Source organism: Sinocyclocheilus anshuiensis, unplaced genomic scaffold (genome assembly GCF_001515605.1).
Source record: "Sinocyclocheilus anshuiensis isolate Anshui unplaced genomic scaffold, SAMN03320099.WGS_v1.1 scaffold35, whole genome shotgun sequence".
Classification (NCBI taxonomy): Eukaryota; Metazoa; Chordata; class Actinopteri; order Cypriniformes; family Cyprinidae; genus Sinocyclocheilus; species Sinocyclocheilus anshuiensis.
In genome coordinates this window covers 1,208,223-1,223,800 of record NW_015552558.1, presented here as the reverse complement: position 1 = coordinate 1,223,800, position 15,578 = coordinate 1,208,223, and the positions used below count along the sequence as shown (strand labels likewise).

General features: G+C 40.8%; 1 protein-coding gene across 7 annotated transcripts in view; it reads left to right on the top strand.

Annotated features, from left to right (window-relative positions):
• The window catches only part of LOC107664649 (histone-lysine N-methyltransferase 2C-like), a 62,559-nt gene that overhangs the window by 34,274 nt on the left and 12,707 nt on the right, over positions 1-15,578 (top strand). For all 7 annotated transcript variants that reach the window (XM_016455267.1, XM_016455268.1, XM_016455271.1 and 4 more), the window contains 16 exons: positions 2,095-2,232; positions 2,817-2,849; positions 2,959-3,093; positions 3,239-3,389; positions 3,495-3,721; positions 3,811-3,884; positions 3,982-4,176; positions 4,984-6,855; positions 6,967-7,298; positions 7,384-9,098; positions 9,444-9,555; positions 9,722-9,788; positions 9,876-9,939; positions 10,088-10,320; positions 12,721-14,394; positions 14,802-15,005. In XM_016455267.1, coding sequence (XP_016310753.1) covers positions 2,095-2,232; positions 2,817-2,849; positions 2,959-3,093; positions 3,239-3,389; positions 3,495-3,721; positions 3,811-3,884; positions 3,982-4,176; positions 4,984-6,855; positions 6,967-7,298; positions 7,384-9,098; positions 9,444-9,555; positions 9,722-9,788; positions 9,876-9,939; positions 10,088-10,320; positions 12,721-14,394; positions 14,802-15,005 — 7,226 coding nt within the window. The remainder of the gene's footprint in view (positions 1-2,094; positions 2,233-2,816; positions 2,850-2,958; positions 3,094-3,238; positions 3,390-3,494; positions 3,722-3,810; positions 3,885-3,981; positions 4,177-4,983; positions 6,856-6,966; positions 7,299-7,383; positions 9,099-9,443; positions 9,556-9,721; positions 9,789-9,875; positions 9,940-10,087; positions 10,321-12,720; positions 14,395-14,801; positions 15,006-15,578) is intronic.

Here is a 15,578-nt window from a genome sequence, read left to right as displayed (position 1 = left end):
ACACACACACCCTGGCCCCTTGGCCCCCCAAACCTCAGACTTTTTGTAGTGCCAGTTCTGCATGATCCCTTTTCTGACAAACGTGCACACTCATCTTTGGCTTTCTGCATCTTTTTACTAACCACAAACAAACTGCATGTTTTCTTGCACATGAACCTGTTGTGACACTGAGGTGAAAACTAAACTGTCCTTAAATGGATGTTGGGATTGGCCGCTACTGTACCTTAGTTGGAAAATGTGATTGTTTGCAATCTGTGACATTTTACTGAAGTGTGCTTGATATGTGCTGTGTCCTTTTTCTTTTCTCAGGGGTCTAATTGAGTTGATAATTTAATTTTTTCCTAATAGTCAGCTTTTTAGTTGGCAAGGACACATTCCCTTCTCTTTGTGGAATGGCCTTGCGGTGGAAAAACTAGTGGTTTGAGAGTTGAAGCAACTGGTTCAGTGTGAAAGCATGTTCCACGAGGTTACCAAAAATTAATTTTATTCTTGGTTTCCCTTTAACGTATGGTGTATAAACATGCAATCAGAGGTTATGCTTTTAAAAAAGTCAGTCAGAATTTTACAGAATTTTAACATTGACAGCTAACTATTTGTTTCCCCCTTCTTTAAAAAAAATACATAATAATAATACAAATAATTGCAGTAATTCCCTACAGTACTTCAGAAACATTCCCACAGTGAAAGGAGGCTAAAAGGGACTAGAAGTGAATAAAGCTAAAAATTAAAGTTTTAAAGTGTACCTAAGAATGTGAAAACAGACTAGGAGAGAGACATAAGAGTGAACAAAAAAAAGAAAAAAAAAATATGAGAGCAGAATAAGATGAAAGAAATGCAACACAGGGCTTGATAAGGACTTGGCTACCCTTGTCAAAGGTTTAGTGGTCTCTTATTTAAAATACTGAATGTTACAATATTTTACAGATGGATAATCATAGAACATGACAAAAAATGTACAACCCAATTTGTCAAAGTGACAGATAATTATCATTTGTAGCGTAACCTCGGTGTGCAATATATATGTAAATATATAAGGGTTTGTTTTTAAGTGCATACCAAGGTGCTTGGTTTAGAGAAATGTTTCGATTGGAATACAATTTAAGCTGTATTGACAACATGCTATCAGAATATAATTTTGATTTATCCTTCACCTTGTAAAAAAAACAAAACAAAACAAAAAATCATGTTTTAAGGTAGTGCAATTACAATGTTAGTCAGTCAAAACAACAAAAATGTTAAAACCTCCACTGTTTGTTTCAAAATTATAGCTTGCAAGACTATACACTTTAAACATTATACATGTTAATGTTTGTGTGATTAAAATTGCTCACTAACCTTATAAGTATAAAGTTATAGTTAAATTTTTTGTAAGAAAAAAAAAGTCATGCTAGTGTTTAAACAAAAATACAAGCTGCTTTTAAACCCTGTAACAGACTTGCATTGCACCCATAGACTTTGTAAGTGCATGACTGTAGTGTAAACACAACTGATGCCACATATTCTGTTGATAGAGCTTAACCTGTTTTGAACCTGGAACAAGAACTTTACGTGAAACCAGTGTAATTGTCACTGGAAAGCTCACCTCTGCATTTAGACCAAAGCACAATGGCTGACTCTTTGATTTTGATGACAACATTTACTATTATTAATCATTGCAATTGCTTGCTTTTTCATTGATTAAGCTCTCATCTATTCTAATGGGAAACGATATGCAATGATGAAAGAACATCCATTTTTAAGAGACTTTTTCACACTCAGTTGAGCAGGCAACACTAATTAGGTTCCTGTTTTTCTTGGAAAATTGAGTTAGTGGAGGGGGATGAAAGAGAGAGCAAGGGAGAGAGAGAGAAAAATATATTTTTTCCTCATTTTTCCATGACATAAAATAACAGTCCTCTCTCTCTCTGTGTTTTACTTCCTTATCGTAGCAAACACTCAGGTACAGGAGAAAATAAATTGCTTATCAACACTGATTTAGGCATTTACAGAATGACAGCTCTGTTTTTCTCTAGATTTTTGCAAGTTGAGTTTTGTATTCAGTAGAGATAAGAAACTACGTTTGAGAGTAGCTGTTTATCTTTCCCTTTCTTTCAGCTGGTTTGGACATTGGCATCCTGCCGGACGATCGGTCAGCTCCTCCTCAACCTGGCCCTGCTCGAGGGTCTCGACCACTACAGGAAGAACCACTGGATGTAATATTGAGTCCTGAGCTGGATAAGATGGTTTCCGATGGTAAGAGTCATGGATTACATTCACTTTGCTATTGGAACTTTTATTATTTTGTTTAAAAATAATAATTATCCTATTTTTGTACTACTTACAACACATCACAGATTAAATGCATTCACTATATGGACAAAAGTATTGGCACACACCTCTTGATTTATTGAATTTATGTGGTTCAATCAGACCTATTGCCACAGGTGTATAAAATCAAGCCCCTAGCCATGCAGTCTGCATTTACAAACATTTGTGAAAAAACATGGTTGTTCTTAAGAGCTCAGTGAATTCAAGCATGGTACTGTCATACAATGCCACCTTTGCAGCAAGTCAGTTTAAATTTCATCCCAATTAAATTATTAATATGTCTTGTTTCTTGTTCCATAGCAAACAAGTGATTTACCTTAGCAGTTTTTCTAACTTGTTAATAATGATTATTGTTTGCAGACTTAAATGTAATAACTACAAAATAGTTTGGCATTTCGTACGTGAAAAAAATGGTGTTTGGTGACACCTTAGTTACTATGCTGTGATATATTTGAATGTCTGAATGTTGAATTTTGTTTAATGGCCTAGTTATATTTTCTTTTTTACAGGGGCCATTCTGAATAAGTTCTACAAAATTCCAGGTTTGTTGTTTTCTAAAAATGTTTTGACGACATTCCTCAACAGAGCAGATTTTTCTGTTGTTAAAAGTCTTTAGATATGAAAATCCTTCATTCTGTTGATTCTATTTAGAGCTGGAGAGTAAAGATGTGGAAGACTTATTCACCGCAGTGCTCAGTCCAAACGCCAGCCAGCCTCCTCAGCTTCCTCATCCACCCAACACTGCCCCCAATGCCTCGGCTACAGCAATGTCTCTTCAGAACCCAGGTATCAAGTTGTCTGCATTATCTCTTCATATTAACAGTCAAGCCAACTACCCAGATGTGATGTTGTGTGCTTTTAACTTGAGTATCACATGTAAAATGTACTGCTCATTTTAAAAGTGCATGTTTCTCCATGGTCTCATTTGCAGGAGATGTTGGTGGAATGTTCCCACGCATGCCTATGATGAATGGCATGATGGGGCCAAACACCCACTTTCCTCCAAACCCTGTGATTACTGGAGCTGGAGTGTCTGGCACATTCTCTTCCATTCACCGCATGCCTTTTCCAGAAAATGTGAGGTGAGTGAATTCATATTCTGAGTAACACAGATTGGTACTGGCATTTCTGTTTATAAAATCGAAATAGTTTCAGTGACGCTTAATGGCTTGATATGTTCACTACAGGGAGAAGAAATTCAGCCAGATAGGGGGTGATGTGATTGATCCCTGGGCTTCTTCTGTTCCCGTGCCTGGATCTGTCCCTCCTCCAGAGGTGGAGACTGACACCATGTCCAATGCTCAGAGGAGCACGTTAAAGTGGGAGAAAGAAGAAACTCTTGGTGAAATGGCCACTGTGGCTCCTGTTCTTTACACCAATATGAACTTCCCTAACCTTCGAGATGAATTTCCAGGTGAATGTATTGTCCTAGAACACTACAAATAGAATTGTCAACTTGAAATGGAGTCAAGTTAGAGACCAACCATCTGACTTTTTTCACAGATTGGGCGACTAGAGTGAAGCAAATTGCAAAGTTATGGAGGAAAGCTAGTTCTCAGGAAAGGGCGCCTTATGTGGTAAGAGACTCTGTTTCAGTCTCAAAAATGCTAACATTGGATGTGTTTATATACATATATGAAAGTTTTGACTTTTTGTTTGGCTCTGCCCCACTAGCAAAAGGCAAGAGACAACAGAGCAGCCCTTCGTATAAACAAAGTTCAGTTGTCTAATGACACAATGCAAGGACAGCAACAGCAGCAGCCAGCTGATCCTTTTGATCCCAGTGTTCCCATGGACACAGATCTGCTCTTCAAAGACCCGCTCAAGCACAAGGAGTCTGAGCATGAACAAGAGTGGAAGTTCAGACAGGTGATTGACAGCCCAAGGGATATTTCATTGCAAATGCTGGACTGTTAGACTGTTATGCAAAATGTAGTGTCTCAACCTCTGATCACAGCTTTCACCTTGATGTTTAAAAAACTAGTTCATCAGCACTATATTATCGTTAATCAGAATTAGTTTTTTTAATAGCTGTTTGAATTCAGTTGAATCTAAGCCTTTGTTAGAGGATGTGAATTCAAATGGATGTGATCAGCAATTGCTCTAGTTTTGTTAATTTGTCAGAATGAAATGCAGTATGCAAAATCAAGGAAATGCAAATATGCCATATGACAAAGCTTTGCATCAAAACAAGTAGAAGTCAGTTCTGCTTTAAAGCATTAAATAGTAAATAAATAAAAATGTTTGCATTTTATTATGCACATGCATGTTAATGGTCATTATAGCATTATTTTCAGTTTTCCAAAGTCTTCTTAATAATTTTACATTCAGCCTTATCATTGTAAACTTGCAATCTAAGGTTTGCCTAATAAACAGCAGGAAAATGTCCTGAAAATCAAAACCTTAAAATTAACAAATACACATAGCCTTTTTAGATATAACATTCAAGCAGCCATAGTTGCAGGATGTTTTGAAAGGATAATTTCTTAGGATCCCAGGTTGAGGTACAGTTCTGGCATATGTTTTGCCAAGACCCAGTACCAACAAATATGGTGTGTAAGTGTTCGGTAAATAAACTAAAATAATTTTGCCAAAAAAAAAATCAATACTGAAATTTTCGTTTAAGTGCTATGGCTTAATTAACTGGTATCTTGTTTTGTTTTTTGTTCATGGCAGCAAATGAGACAAAAGAGCAAACAACAGGCAAAAATTGAAGCCACGCAAAAGTTAGAACAGGTTAAAAATGAGCAGCAGCAACTTCAGAAACAGCAGCAACAACAATTCAGTGGAGACACCTCTAAAAGTGGTAATCAGAGTCCAATGGCAACACAGCCCAGCAGTGGAGGTAATGCTTCTCCTTTGCAAACATTAAACCCCAAGGATAGCTTTACAAGGACTCAGATGACTGGAACGGCAACATCAGTTGCATCAACAGATGATGTATTTCTACGTCCTCAACCACCACCCCCTTCATCCACAGCAATGACCCCTACCCAGGACACTCAGTACCCACAGGGTCCCTCATCTCAGCCTCAGTCTCCTCAAATGTTTTCGTTTGAATCATCTGGATCCCGTCCTTCTTCTCCATGGGATCCGTATGGCAAAATGGTGGGAACCCCCAGGCCACCACCATCTGGTTCAAGCACACCTCGCAGAGGTTCTGTGTCTGACATGCAAGAAAGTCGTCGGCCCTCACCAGCCCATGAATCCTTTGGGTCTCCAACATCTGCTAGCACTGACCCATATGCAAAGCCTCCAGACACACCTCGACCATCAGACCTTTTTGTGAAACCTATGTGTCCACCTAGACCAGGACCATTATCTGAGCAACAAGGACAACATTTTATCAGTAATGTCACACCTGGAGACAGTTTTTCCAGACCAGGCCAAAGATCAGAAGCTTACCAGCGCATGGCCCACAGCCGCATGGTTCTTTCTGACCCCTACTCTAGGCCACTTTTAACACCTATTCCGGGGAGTAATGAGTCAGGATCTGTGCCAGTGTTCAAAACACCCATGCCTCCTTCCCAGTTACAACAAGACTCATTCAGTGCAGGGCAGCAAGGCATGAGAAGGGGGTCATCTGACACTTTATCCCAAGTTCGACATTCTGACCCTTATTCACATCAACCTCTTACACCTCATCCATCAATGGGAGATGGTTTCAGTAATGAGGGCAGAATGATGCGTCCAGGACAAGGCAGTCATTTTGCCCAACCCTTGCCCATGAGCAGACACCCTCAACGAGATCCATATTCACAGGCACCACCTAGACCAGACTACCTTCAGCAAATGCCGGATCCATATCCTCAGCCTCCTGGTACTCCTAGACCATATGATCCATATGCCCAGATGCCTGGTACCCCAAGACCACACTCTGATCCATATACATTGCCACCATCCACACCTAGAACTGCCACAACTGATCAGTTTTCTCAGTCACAACCTAACAGTCGCAGGCAATCTCCATCTCATGCTATCGATCCATATGCTCAGATGCCAGGAACTCCAAGACCTTCTTCTGAAGAGAGATACCTTAAATCACCAAGTAGTCAGAGAACCTCAGATCCATTCTCACAGTCTTCTGGAACTCCTAGGCCAATCAAAAAGGAAGCTTATCATCAACCACCAGGAACACCAAGGCCAGTTCTTACTGACCCATATTCTCAACCCCCTGGAACCCCACATCCAGGAATTGACCCAGAAGCCTTCCCTAGATCAAATCCAAGAGTAAACTTCATGTCCCATCAAACAGATCCACTTAGCCATCAAGCACAAAGTAGAATGCAGGACCCATTTGCTCGTCCCTGTGTTCTTGATTCTCAAACCCACAAACATCCTGGGATTTCAGATGAAAGTCTCTCTCTACAACAGTCAAACCCTAACCAGACACCTATTCATGATCCATTTGAACAAGCTCCTCTAACCCTATGCTCACGAACAGGGGATAGACTGTCACATGATGTTCCAGTAAACATGGGCAACCCATCAGATACACAGAACACAATGCAACCACCACTTGGAGAGACTGAAGAGAAAATTAAACAGGTTTGAAAACATATTGTGTTTTGCCATTAGAGAACATTACCTTTTTCCTTTAATCTCGGTTCTATTTTTAATGATATGCTATTTATTGTATACTGTTATTGCTCTTTTTAGCGCCAAAGACTACGGCAGTTAATCCTCAAACAGCAGCAGCAGAAAAGCGCAATCAGACAGGAAAGGGTACTCCAGGAGGCAACTCCTGTTGCTGCACCTGGGACGCCAAGGCATTGGTCACAGGATGATTCTGGACCTCAGAATGATATTTTTGGTAGACCCCCACCTCCGTATCCAGGTACTGTGAGATCTTCACCAATTCATGCAGGTCAAAGATTTCCTGGAACTTTCCTTGCTGATCAGCGTGGGCACATGCCTGATGAACCCCAGTGCTCCCAACCACCATTCCCCAGAGATCTAAACAACACTGGCATGCGTCAGCAAGGACAAAGGTAAGTGTTTTTCCTTCATCAATTGTACTGTCAAACTAGTAATTGATTTTGTGTTTAAGTTCTCTTAAAACCTAATTCCTTCCAGATTTGGATATCTTCCTGGAACTCCAAGCCAAGAACATTTCCTCAGGCCCCCTCACCAGATACAAGGTGGACCAATGGTTGACAGTATTCCACCACATATGAGACGACCTGCTGATGTTGTTAGGTCAATAGGCAGTAATCATCAAATGGGCCTACCCCAGCATTTTCCCCCACGTGGCCTTCAATTGCAACAGCATAATATAATGGGTCAATCATTTATTGAACTTTGTCACAGGGCTCCAGAGAAGAGGGTCAGATTACCTTTTGGTCCACCTAATGCTTTGGACCATCCTAATCATTCTCAGATACCACCTCATGGCTTCATGGGAGGCCAAAATATGGCCTTTACAGGAAACCAAGGTCCCAGAATTATGGCTCCGATGTTGGGCCAGTCACAACAAGGGCCAGTCAATCACTTACAGACCTCGGCTACTATGAATAATTTGCATCACCATACAAATACAACACCACAACAGACCCCTCTGGCAGCACCACTTAGCCATTCGGTTAGTAGTGATTCAGCCGAATCTGCTCTACTTCTTGTCACAACCTCTGGTCCAACAGAGGAAATCCCATTGCCATGTAGCGATGGTGTGGAGAAGCTAGAAACAGATGACTCTGCTGTGAAGGACCTTGATGATGTGGAGGTCAAAGACTTGGTTGATGAAGACCTAGACAACCTGAACCTTGATGCAGATGATGGCAAAGATTTAGACTTGGAAACAAATGATCTACATCTTGATGATCTTCTGGAATCTGGAAAGTTTGATCTTATTGCTTATGCAGATCCTGAGCTTAACCTTGAGGACAAAAAAAATATGTTTAATGAAGAGCTGGAGCTGAGTGATCATATAGAAGATGACCATGGGGATACCTCAGACCTTCAGAAAGCCTTGGCAGAAAAAAGAAATGCCAGATATGGAGGTATGTCCTCAGCTCAACCTAAATCAGAGGGCATACAGGGTCATAGTGATGTCAAACTAGAAAAGAGTATGCCAAAAGAGATCCAGGATCATTCTCAGTCTGAAACGATAAAAACTGAGGGCCAAGGACTTGGAACCTCAGGTGAAGAGCATCGGCTTATGAGTAGTAAAAGTGGTCAAGATTATGGTCTTTTTGAGAAATCTTGCGAAGATGTGCATACTGGATCTGCTCCAGTGCTGTCAAGTTTGTTGATCAAGGAAAAACTAGAGGACACTAGGAGCGAATCCATAATTTCCCCTATCCCGGGTGACCCAAATGCCCAGACTAATCTTGGCTCACACATGAGTATGGTGATGCTGCAAGGACAACCCCAAGAACAAAGGATAAACCCTGGAGTACCAATGGGGCACAGGATAGATAAATCTCTAACCCAAGGGGCACTTTTAGGTAACACAAATTTGATGCAGTCTGGTAACCAGCAGGTAGCACTTCAAGGCTTTGGACCTTCACAAGGACAACAAGTGGATCTAAACCTGCATGTGGTTGGTGGCCAGCAGCCTGTTCCCCATCCTGTAAATCACCAAACTCAACAGGGCATGTTCAGTCCTGGGGCTACAGGGCAACAAGGGTCTCAAGCACAACAGAGTCAACAGAACAGGTCTCTTCTGTTAGATGAGCAGCCCCTTCTTCTTCAAGATCTGCTGGATCAAGAGAGGCAGGAGCAACAACAGCAAAGGCAGATGCAGGCTATGATTAGGCAACGGTCAAGTGACCCTTTTTTCCCTAACATTGGTAAGCCTAAGCTCCACTTTGACTAATTGATAAATGATTTTGTTGTACCTCTACATTGTCAATAAAGTAGTTAAACCCTGACTTGATTCTATACTGTGAGCAGCTCCCAATTTACAATTTTGTTTGTATTGTTACTGAATATCGTTTTTGTACAATATTTTAATATTCAATTTTTTGCTTAAATTTTAAATATTTAGAATTTAGGTTTACATTTATGTGTTTTTAAGCTTCAGAACCTCAAATACTTGAAATGTGAATATTAAAAAAATAATTAAATGTGAGTATAACTGTGATGTGCTAATCACAATCATGCAATTTCTGTGGTGATTTTTTATTACTTTGTAGACTTTGATGCAATTACTGATCCAATCATGAAGGCAAAGATGGTGGCTCTGAAGGGGATCAACAAAGTGATGGTACAGAACGGTATGGGTATGACACCCATGGTTATGAACAGGTAAACACTTTACTATGTAAACTGGCTCCTCTGAGCAGTTACTACAGTAATGCAAAAAGTTATTTATTTACCTGACTGGCCTAATTCTTTACTTACATGGACACATGCAATTTTCAGTGGTTAATTTCTTTGTGTTGAGTACTCTCCATGCTTTCTTTTGTGGCAGAATGCAACAGATTCCAGGATCGCATGGCCCAGATACAGCTGGTTTTTCGCAACATTTTTTTGGACCGGTATGTCCACAGGTTTATTTCGTCTTATTACCTTATCTCACCAGCATTAAACCTGTTGTAATGGCATATACAACAATTTCCTTTTAGGATGGAAAGTTACCACCACAGATTGCGAGACCCAATCCCCCTAACTTTGGACCAGGGTTTGTCAGTAAGTTTATTATTATTATTATTATTATTATTCAGCATTTACCAATGAGTTGTTTATCAGTAAGTGTTATTTTGTCATTGTGATCATTGTAAAAGTGAATCAATTGAGGCTGGACATCCCATAAATCTCACATCTTTTTATTTTCCAGATGATTCTCAGAGAAAACAATACGAGGAGTGGCTTCAGGAAACTCAACAGCTTCTTCAAATGCAACAGAAGTTTTTAGAGGACCAGATTGGGGCCCACAGAAAATCTAAAAAGGCCCTCTCTGCAAAACAGCGCACTGCGAAAAAAGCTGGACGGGAGTTCCCAGAGGAAGATGCAGAACAGCTGAAACATGTGACTGAACAGCAAAGTGTGGTTCAAAAGCAATTAGAACAGGTAATATAGTTATTTAAAGAAGAATAACTATTAAAATCATCCACCCAAATAGTTTAAACCATGTAAAAATTTAGTAAAACTTTAATTTTAAAGTGACTTTAATTTCTCTACTTGCCATTTTTTTTATCAACTTGTCAATCAAGTTGGGAGTGGTTCACTTAGGGGCAACCAGTCAAATTTTTATTTTATTTTAAGAGCCAGCCCCTTGCACACATGCCACTCAAAGTAGACAAACTGTCAATAAGACAAACTGCCACTGCACAGTAAAAAGAATATGCCTTTATTAAAGCAGGAACTTTTTATTTAGAGCATTTGGAGAGCATTGGGATTGGATCCCGCAGGGATTACATTACTTGCCTACCGCCCCCACTGTTGTTTTTATTTTTTATTTTTAATATAGAAATAGAAATCATTTACTTCAGCTGGAAAACGTGTTACACTAAACTAAAAGCGTCTGCTCTGTTCCACACAGCCAGGGTTGCCAGGTCTGCATGACAAAACTAGCTCATGCCAGTCAAAAATAGCCCAAAGTAGTGCAATGACCATATCCCAAATATCAAAACTCAAAATGTCATTTCTGTACCGAAAATGCATATTTTACCATCACTGTTATGTACATTGATCATAAACACAGCTCAAAGGCTTCCTACTAGTGGCCCTTCTTCACAAAACTTAACATCTAGCACAGTTTTATTTTACATAGAATGCAAAATGTTTCAATGAAAGCATTTCAGTCAAATGTAATTTATGCAATATTTCAAACCTTTAACCCACGGGGTGGAAAAAAATCAACCCATGGCAAAAGTTTAAAAGTAGCCCAATTTTGTGAAAAAAAAAAACAAGGACTTGACAACCCTGCATCCAAAACGAGCTGTCAGATTTGACTGATCACGGGTCGAGAGTAAGGAGAGATGACTGACAAGACCATGCTGGAAGATTTGCTGCTCAACAGATCCTGTGTTCATTGACAAATATCTTACCATGTAAGATCTGCTCCCTTTACACAGAGTATGTGTGGTTGTGAAATCGAAAGTGAATAGCGAGCGCTCATTTAAAAGCAATTTAAATACCCCACATATTGATAGTAGTGGCTCCCTGATGATTTTTGTCAATGGAGTGGAAAGTAAGTGCATCTAGGGCCTCAGTTCCTGATTTATGCTCTGACATTAACACTAACAACCTGGTATTTGGTCAACATTTTTCAGAATAATATAAACAGCATTATATATGTTGTTAACATTAGGGATGTAACGATTTACTCAACTCACGATTCGATTCGATTTGATTCACGATTATGATTTCACAATTCGATTTGATTCACTTTTTTTTTTTAACAAAATGAGATAAGACAAATTATAAATTAAATGTGTCCTTTTATTATTGCTTGGACAAAATGCTGCACGTTTCTTTGTGAAATTGAAATATAATAATATACTACTATAGCACTTGCATATTATTTCTCTTTTGTTGGTTTTGATTGCTTCTATTGTCCTCATTTGTAAGTTGCTTTGGATATTAAAATTTAGAGGAAACCACTCAATTTTAATCATGATCCAAACAAAGATGCTGCATACATGCAACATGAGTGGTTTTTAATCTAAATTAGATTGTATAATTTCAAAATTTAAAGCTTAAACAGAATGGTTTGACTTCAGTTTTGTGAAACTATACATAAAAAATATCTGCATGAAACCGAAACAGCAGACGATCTGAATGAGACGCAGATTCACTCTCTGCCAGCAGGTGGCGCAAATACCATTGAAAGACAGTAAGTTCCCCTCAGACATACATTCATATAAACTCCTACCCCTAACTGAATCACGATTTGTTTAGCATCTCAACCGATTTGAATCGTCACATATTTGAATCGGCTTGCGGTTCACCGTTACGTCATCATGCATGGTTTCATTACAAACAGTGTCCATCAATCCTGTGAAGTGCATTACCCTTGAGTCCTGTGCTGGTTTTAGCAGTGCCGCCGTCTCTGCTGAAGAACAGGCTTCCCGGCTGGACACTAGAGCCAGAGGAAGGGGATTCGTCTTTGACTCTGAACTGACCCAGTTTAGTGAGTTTCTGTCAGGAGAGAGCGAACAGATGTGTAAGAGCTCACACGTCAAACAGCGGGACTCTGGGTAAACAAAGCAGTGCTGCACTTATGAACTTTAATATGCATTATACAGAGGCAAGATGAAAATAAAAAATACCATCTAAACTCTTCTAAAGACAGTAAGTTCCCCTCAGACATACATTCATATAAACTCCTTCCCCTAATTGAATCGCGATTTGTTTAGCATCTCGACCGATTTGAATCGTCACATATTTGAATCAATTTTCAACTGGCTTGCGGTTAATCGTTACATCCCTAGTTCATACATATTTCTCTCTCCATTTCTGATTTAGATACGGAAGCAACAGAAAGAACATGCTGAACTCATTGAGGAATATCGTGTCAAGCAGCAACAACAGCAACAGCGCCTCCAACCTGGTGTGATGGGTCCAATGAAGGTTATTCCAGGAATGCCAGGACAGGCCCCTGGAATGATGCCTGTTGGACCCCCCATAGGGCAGCCTATGATGGGTTCTGTGTTGCCGATGCAACAACCCCACTTTGGTAAGCCTACTCACATGCCCAGTGTGCCAGGTTGGCATCCAAGTGCTGATGGACCAATGGGTGGACCCAGGATGCCACCTCACCTGCCCCCTCAAATGCCGCTGCCTAACCTCACTCAGCCTCTTCAGGCACAGCCACCTCCCCCTATGGTTCCAGGTGGTAAACCTGGGCAGCCTGGCCCTGTAGGTGGAAGTAATGGTGGAGGATCCAGCAGTAGTGCCCCTCATGTAAAGTTTGATGATAATAATCCATTTAGTGAAGGCTTCCAGGAGCGGGAGCGCCGAGAGCGCCTTCAAGAGCAGCAAGAAAAACAGCGGGTGCAGCTCATGCAGGAAGTGGAGAGACAAAGGGCTTTGCAGAGGCTAGAGCTGGAGCAGCAGGGCTTGGGGCTTGGCCCTGACAACAGTGGGGGTGGTCTTGCCCAGATGCCCTTCTATAATTCTGACCTATCACAGGAATTCATGCAGACACCCAGGCCTCAACAGCAACAACAGCAAATGGGCCCAGTGTTCCCTCAAAAAGGAAATATGCCATTAGACTTTGTAGGTCCAGGTCCAGCCTTTTTGCAAGGTGTCGAGCGCAGACCTATGTCTGTGAATGGCTCCTTTGGCCCAGATATGGGTCCTAATTTTCAAGCTAAGAACCCCATGATGCATGGTTTCTCCCAAGGTCAGCCACGTGCACCTGGGTTTGGAGGGCATGGAATGCCACCCCACAGTGGAGGTGAAGTTTCCTCATTTGGTATGGATTCCACAACCCCTTTACCTCCCAATTTCCCTGGGTCAGGGCAGTCCCTCATCCAGCTCTACTCCAACATCATCCCTGAGGAGAAGGGCAAAAAGAAAAGAAGTCGAAAGAAGAAGCTGGATGATGATGCAGATTCGGTCAAAACTCCTTCCACACCACATTCTGACATAACTGCCCCACTTACACCGTGTGTATCAGACACCTCTTCAACCCCTACACGTAGTGTTGCCATCATGGGAGACCAGGACACTTCAGAGTTTTCCAACCCCGTAAGTTCTATGACTGCCCAGCCACCATCCTCGGAGTTGGAGAACCCACTCCATGGAGGTACTCCACTTGGGCGACAGTGCAGTGTGGGCTCTGAGGCAGAGCGAGGCCTCCTCCATGATATCAAGCTGGAAAAGCTAGAAGCCAGTGTGTGCCAGAAGGCTGAGGGAGAGGCAGTGACTTGCAAAAGTGCAGGAGGAACTGGAATAGTAAAGACGGAAGAGGGCAATGAGATAATCTCCCCCCACCCCCAATCCCAGAATCCAGCTCAGAGCACCAAAGTGGACACTGGAAATGAGTTACTCAAACACCTTCTAAAGAACAAGAGCACGCTTCCTCCTTCCTCAACACCTCTCATACATCAGATGTCAAATGACAGTATACGATCAGAGGATGAGGGGCTAACAGACAGCAAAGGCTCTTTAAGACTGGACAGCACAGATTCTTCGGTAAGAGCTTTATGGTTACCTCACTACACAGCTGGTTAAAAATGTGAAGTTAAAAATCATAATCTTGAACATGTAAACACTTTTGTAAATGTAGATAGATGAGATGAAATTATTGAATTTTTGTTTTGTCGTTTAAATGTTAAAGATCTTTACACATCCATCTATAATTCAGTAATTAGTTTGCCCTTTTTCCAAAATGTTTAGTGAAATGAAATTACAGATTGAATAATCTGGCCATCTTTTCACATTTAATACTTTATTGGTTGGTTGGTAATGTAAGATGTCAATAGAGTAGCTTTTTGCAAAGTACAGAATTGTGAAATTGTGAAGTGAGGTTTGATTGTTTATTAGCTAGTCTTGGTCTCTCTTGTCTTCTTGGAGCTGAAAGAGTTGTTTATTGTCTATAGAGTGGCTTAAATAGCCATTTGACAGGCAATCCAGATTTGGAGCCTTCTGTGCCAGAGCAATGCAAAAAAAAACAACGCAACAAGCGGACACCAAAGATTGGGGCTGAGAAACCGCTGTCACGCTGGAAAAAGAGGAAGAAAGATGATAAAGAGAGACAAGCAGTGTACACCAACACAGACGCACTGATGACTCAGCTTAAGCAGGTAAATACCTACTACTATACCCAGAATCTATCTCAAGATCAACTTAAGTTAATGCTGGACTTGAATTGATTAACAGTAGAGTATGCAATTATTAGTCAAGTCAAGTCACTTTTATTTATATAGCGCTTTTAACAATGCAGATTGTGTCAAAGCAACTTTACAGCATTAAATAGGAAAATAGTGTCAATAATGCAAAATGACATCAGTAAACACTCAATTTTCAGTTAAAGGCAGTTAGTTCATCATTGAATTTAGTGATGTCATCATCCAGCTCTGTTCAGTTTAAATAATATCTGTGCAATCAAGTCGACGACATCGCTGGAATCAGTTCAGTTTAAATAGTGTCTGTGCAATCAAGTCGACGATATCGCTGGATATTAAGTGTCCCCGACTAAGCAAGCCAGAGGCGACAGCGGCAAGGAACCAAAACTCCATCGGTGACAGAATGGAGAAACCAGGCTTAGTCGGGAGTCCAGTTCTCCTCTGGCCAGACAAAAACCATCAGTTCAATTCCAGGCTGCAGCAAAGTCACATTGTGCAGAGGACTCAACTGGTTCCTGTGGTCTTGTCCCG